General features: G+C 46.4%; 1 protein-coding gene across 1 annotated transcript; it reads right to left on the bottom strand.

Moving 5' to 3' along the window:
• On the bottom strand, positions 2,785-6,628 carry PHLDA1 (pleckstrin homology like domain family A member 1). The gene has a single exon (XM_021385211.1). It carries the CDS (start codon positions 6,594-6,596, stop codon positions 6,117-6,119), a length of 480 nt encoding a protein of 159 aa, XP_021240886.1. The 5' UTR covers positions 6,597-6,628; the 3' UTR covers positions 2,785-6,116.

Raw genomic sequence — 6,634 nt, forward strand, 5'->3', positions numbered from 1 at the left:
AAAAAAAAAAAGGTCAAAAATGACAGTTAATGAAATAATCACCACCTAAACATTATATGACACAATACTTGTGTGTCCTGCAAGTTATAATCAAAAGCATGTGTACAGTCATAAATATCAGAAATATTTACAAAACACTGACAAGATCTTAAAAACAAAAGCAGTGATTTCCTCATCTTGCTGGAAGCATTACAAAACGTGTGGTAAATTGTCTCATTTAAAATATTCTACTAACCGCAGAGTACAGTATGTCTCATTGTCATGGTTAGTCACCCTGTATGTATTTACCGGGGTGCTTCATCTACTATGGCTGATTACAAACTACTGCAAGACAAAGACGATGAAGCAGGGTCAATAAAAAATTTATTTATGTGAAATCTGACCTTGTCACATCACCATTTTGCACAATAGATAAACCAAAACCACCACTCAAACAACCATTTTCCATGCAGCCAGTGGCTGGCATTGGCAGAGACATCTCTCAGGATGACTCTGAAGGACAAAATGATGGGCCAGTTTGCAGTGGCTGTGATTAGTCTATGCTGGGATTAATGTCTCTGATATTTTTTTCCAAAAACCTAAACAAAACACCTATGGCTTTCCTTACAAAGTCTCTTTAGGACAGATTTCAAGTGCTGCAGTCAAGCCAGGTGGTTCACACAGAGCATGGGCTTCGAGTCTGTCGCAGCCAGTAAGGCGATTTCAACAGCTTAAGGTTGTTCAGCTCTTACCTTCAACACCAAGAGCAGAAGGCAATGCTGTCAGCAGCAGGTAGCAGCTGTGCAGTGTTTCCAGGGTCCTTATCTCACTAGGCAAAAATCTCTCAATGGAAAGACTGAAAAAAAACCAACTTATCAAGAACACCAGAGCCTCCACAGTACTGTTAGTAGCTTTGTAACTTAGAAATAAAGGCTCCAGATGGTAGTCTTTGCAAAAGTTGTTCAAAAAATAAATAAGGTAGATGGGATAAATTATTAGGTAGATGAGGAAAATCATTTAGGCATTTCCTAGAAAAGGGCTGAAATGCTGCTGCTTGGAAATAGGCAACCAGGCAAGAGAAGCTTTGGGTTTAGTAATGATTTGGGTTCAATTAAAAATAAAATTGTTTCACTTTAGCACTGCTGTGAATTCAATGGATCTGGAAGAAACTGCAAGAAATCATTCCAGTGTAGATTTATTTTGAGAGAAAAAAAAGCAATTCAAATGTGTCTTCTTTAATATTTTATTTTGTTTTGAAAACATGGGCATTATTCCATCTTCTTACTGCTCTCTCTCTCCGTGCATTAGAAAAGATGAAAGGCTAGAATGTTAGTGTAACACTAATCACTGTATGTCACTGTTGGCACAGATAATGGGCAGAGGTCTTGCTTCTGAGGTCACATTCATTTGTTTTCTAAACTGAAGAGGAAAATGAGCCACTATTCCTACTAAGGGCCAAAATCTGTCTTAGCCTGGAAGAAAATCCTGTTGATTTCAGTGAATTTTGAATCGGGCCCACACATTTTAATTGCTGAGCCTTGAAACTTAGAAATCAGTGCAGATTTCATCCTATCTTGCTTTGGATCAGAAAAGAAATCTATAGAAAACCTTGTTAAAACAATCTTCTCCAGTAGGAAAATAATGGCCCCTTTTCTAGGTCCACGGCACACACACAATGAATGTGTGGGCAACCTTACTTCACATCCTCTTAGTCACAACTTAAAATGGAGAAACACATTTTCTATACACCTTTGTAAAGGCATTCATGCAGGAACAAAGACAGTATCAAATAATAAAATTCTTGTTCCACTGTATTTATGTTCTTTTAGAGATGCTTATTTACCGTTGTTAAAAGCTCATAAGGGACATCTTTAAAAGCCATAGTAGGCACCTGAGTAGACAATAAAGCCAGAGATACTTAACTGCAAGCTTTTCAAAGCTGCTGAGAGTCAGTGTTTGTGAGAGGTTCGTTCTTTAATATTTGATGCATAAACAATGCTTCAAGTTAAAATACCTACAGTTCAGATGTTTACTACTTGTCTAAGACTACTAAGTCTTCTACTTGTTACAATAACCTTCTTACCGCAGAGGCTGCTGACACATCTCCAGGGAAGGCAAGCAGCACCAGTGAGCCCACATCTTAATGTCCTTTCAGATAAGACTTGGAAACCAGCACCTGTTGGAATTCAAACTTACCGCATAGGAGTCTGAGGCATCAGAACTGCCACAGTTCTGCAGAGAGCCCGAAGTAGCAGCAGCCACCCCACATTTTCCTCTTTGTACCTCATTTCTTTTCACACAAAGCTATAAGAAAATGGGTTGCTGGTAGGAGGGCATACCAAAAGTTGGAAGCAGTCTTATGGACTACTTTCAGGTTCATATTCAATCACAACACTTCAGATGCACAAAAAAAGGTGTAACACAGCACATATTAGGCATCTAACGTGAAGCATTATGTCCTGCAGAGTGAGGCACTCATAGGTCAAGATTATGAGCCCCAAGACTGTGTCCTTAAGGTGTGTTGTGTGCGGATTGACTTTGAGGCCAAGTAGACAGAGCATTACTTAAATTGGTGGGACTGGTTGTGGGTGCTCACATCTCACACAGCAAGAAGCGAGCCGAGGGCTCAGAGCCTCATAACTGAGCTACGTCTAGCAGCTTAAATGGGTCTTTTTTCTTCAGAAGAGATCTACGCAGGTTAAAAGCATTCCTCTTAGGCCCTGGGACACAAGAAAAGCTTAGATCAGACCTTAATCATTTTTAAGCAAGAAAACAGCCCAAACAACCACTCGTCCAACATAGTGAGAACTTTTTCAATAGATACCTCTTTATTTGAAATGGAATGCATCTTGAAAAATATGAAAAATAAATCACATCTCTCGGAAATCATTTATGAGTCATATTTACACAAAAGTTTTTTGATGACACTGATATTTCTGCTCACAATGGGTTATGCCGGAAAACATTTGGTACATCGCTGCAGCTATAACCCAGAAGCTGGCACGTGCATACCGTGAACCTTAAGAGGGAGGAATTACTTCAGGATGCCACAAGGACAACATCCATTTGATTGTTCCTTTTTCTCCCAGTTTCTATATTTTCCTGGTACAGAACAGTCATCACAGCTCGAATTTTCTTGCTGAATCTTGCCCCTCAGCCACTCTTCTTTTTTTTTTTTTTTTTTTAAACAAAGACATAGTTTCAACCTTCTGATTGACAATTGTCTACAATTTTGTTAGCTATAACAAGCATTCTCCCGTTTGTGTTATACAAGCATTGTTGTTTAATCTTTGATAAATTTACATCAACCATACACTGTTTGTGTGCATTTGTTTGTTTTCCTTTTTGTAAGGGGATAATGACTCCTCTTCTTGTGAAGCTCCAGTTAAGTCAGAGCACAATCCTCTGGGACAGCTATCAGAGACTTTTCCTACGAGGCATGACAGACAGTACTTAACTGCACAGCTCCAGTGAAGACTGTGCAGTGGAACAGAGGGAAGCCAAAAAAAACAACTATCTCACAGCATAACCTCAAACCAGTTCTTGGTCTAAAACTGCTATCAGCCATGAACACTGGGGAATTTAGAGCATGAGAAAGCGGTGGGGCTGACCACGTCAGACCATGCAGCCTCCTTAACGCGGACTGGCCCGAGCCACACGGTGCGGCTGTCCCCAGGGGACCCCAGCCGATCCGCTTCCCTTTGGTTTGCAGCAGAGGGAGCGGAGTTGCCAGGAGACGTTGGCTGTCCTTGGCCCGTTGGTTCGGGCTGAGACACAGGCACAGCTCGAAGTGGGTGCTGTGACGTGACTGTCTGACTCCGGCATTTCACAAAGGCAATGCAGTGGGTAATGGCAACAGGCAAAAGTTTGTCAGTGAAGTCGCCAGTCCAAATGGCTTTCGGAGAGCATCCTTCAAAGCAACTTAACACAGGAAGCCTGAGGTGAAATACAACATTGACCTTGAACCATCCACCTTGACATTTTCAATTTCCTTTACTTTTTCAACCCTCAGTCTCAATTACATCACTGAAATTGTCATCTTCTGCTTTCAAACTACAAACATTTCCAGAAGAGCAGTGAAATTTCAGCTTTACACCAGATCCAAGGGCTTCAGTGGAACTCAGATGGTCTATGTCCACCTAGGACTCGGCTACCTGCCTCCGCCAGAGAAACACGCATGTCTCTGATCACGCAGGAACAGTTTTCATCATATACATTTATTCTTCAGTAGGCTACCACATATTTTAGTAGGTGAGCTACCAGCGATGCGTCTGTCTATCTGGAAAGGTGGATTAGTTGCTCAGTACACTGTAATTAATGACTCTGAAGAGAGAAGCCAAATTACAAATTACAACCTATTTTGTAAGTCTCCTACTAGCTCATTAGAGAATCCCCTTGCAGTTCTAACATCCCAGCATTAGCAGAACGATAATGGCAGATGTACAGAGATGTAGAAATTGGCTATTTTGATTGCCAAGACAGCGATTCTAGTCCTAGAAGATGCAGGGCACCTTCAACTTCAATTAGTCCCGAAGTGACAGCTCTGTTAGGACAGCTGTAACCTGCCGCCCCAGCTTGGCTACAGCATTTTCAGGGCCAGCACAGGGCCAAGCACAGAGGAGCATCTGCAGAGAGGTGGGGAGGACTTAGCACTGGGTCTTTGTGTCCAGGGATGCAACCTGCACATCTGTGGCAAGGAGTGGAGGAGGAGGACAATAAGAGATCTCCACGTGCTCCTTACGGGGCTGAGCTGGAGCTGAGGGTGCACACTGGGCCCTAAAGGACTACCTTGGGCAGCAGTAGGTTCTGATTTCTCCCTGTGAGTGTCGCCTCAGAGTTTTGCCCTTAAGCGCTTAGAGAACAGCTTGCACCATGAGACTGTGGGGTTTTACAGTCAAACCGTGTCTCAGTTACACGAACAAAAAAGTCTTGGATGCACGGCTTCAAGAGATGTTGTTGATGTTCACACCACTCGTAAAAGAGCTTGCTGCCATTCTCCTCACACATCAGTTACCACTAACAGCCCTGAGCCTGCAACGAGGCCAGGCCGCAATGCTCCCCACTCCCCAGCGCAGCCCTGTCTCACACAGCACCCAGAGCCAGCAGCTCCCTGCGGCCAGCTGCCCACCAACCCTACGGGATGAGCCTTTGTTCTCCAACTTCATGGCTTTGTCAGTGCTTTTAGAGGCAGGCTGCACGCCTCTGGCAGCTCTAAATGCCAACAGAGCAACTTTCAGCTTATGGAACGGTGACCGAAATCATCCGTTTGAACACTACGACATATAGAGGACGAATTTTAAACTAGGGGCTCCTTTAATGCAAGACATTTAAATGCTGCCAGGAGAATAGGACCAAGGTGGAGAGCCCGGAGCATGGCCCTAAGCACTAAGGGATGCTCCTAAATCTCTCCCATGAGCCTCAGAGCCAGGCAGAGCCTGGCTGTGACCCCACACCACAGAGATTGGGCTGGGTCCCCCCATCTCATGTACCGATCAGATGGGTTTCACCTCCCGGCAACCACCACCCGTGACTCTCATTGAATAACCGAGCATTTACAGAGCATCATCATTTGCCACCGCGCGTTTATATGCTTTGAAATAAAATTATTGAATCCTAAGTTGCAACTGTTCTTCTCGTCGGAGAGAAGAGTTTCCACGCGCAGTGCGGGTTCCAACCACACATCGCATGTCCCATGTTCGCGGAATACAGTGTATTTCGGGCACAAACGAAGAACTCTTTTTGTCACATTGTGCGTGGCCAAACTACACAGAGCTTCCTTAGGCAGCCAGCACGTACATCGTTCTTTCCTTTGCTTTTTGGCTATGGCCTACATTCAGAAATGCCTTGCAAACAAGCCTCAGAAAACAAACCAACCAACCAACCCCACAACCTAATAAATAAAATACATTAAAATAAAGTTACAGTACATCACGTCTCCCCGAAGTCCCGTCACACCCGAGGCTCCGTCCCGAGGTCCATAAATAAAAGGACTGAAAAGCTTCAGGGGCGCGGAGGGGCCGTGCTCGGCTCAGTCCCCGGCTCCGGCCCCAGGCGCTGCGCTCGGTCCCGCTCCGGGCGCTGCCCCGCGCAGTGCGGCGGAGCAGAGCGGAGCGGAGCGGGGCGCGGTGCCGCCGGCGCTAGGCGGAGTTGGAGGCGCTGCGGAGGCGCGGGCCGTGGGGCTGCTGCGCCAGGTGCTGCTGCTTCTGGCGGGTGGAGCGCACGGCCAGGATGGCCTGGCGGTTCTTGTACTGCACCATCTGCAGCGTGATCGCCGCGTTCCAGCCCTGCTCCTGCGCGCACCGAAAGTCGATCTCCTTGCCCTCGGCCATCACCACCGTGAAGTACACGTACTTGCCCTTCCGCTCCACGCAGTCCACCGTCTTCATGTTGGAGAAGTGCAGCTCCTTAATCTTGGCCGTGGGCTCGGTGCTCGGCGCCGCGGGCGGCGGCGGCGGCTGCTGCTGCTGTTGCTGCGGTGGGGTCGGCTGCTTGGGGGGCGCGAGGAGCAGCCCCTCCTCGGTGAGGATGCAGCGCTTCTTCTTCCAGAGCTGCAGCAGCCCGTCGCTCCGCTTCTCCAGCACGCCCTCCTTCACCGCCTTGCAGCCGCTCTCCAGCATCCTCTCGGCGGGCGGCCCGCGGGGGCAGCGCTCGGGGC

The sequence above is a fragment of the Numida meleagris genome, chromosome 1 (genome assembly GCF_002078875.1).
Source record: "Numida meleagris isolate 19003 breed g44 Domestic line chromosome 1, NumMel1.0, whole genome shotgun sequence".
In the NCBI taxonomy this organism is placed as follows: Eukaryota; Metazoa; Chordata; class Aves; order Galliformes; family Numididae; genus Numida; species Numida meleagris.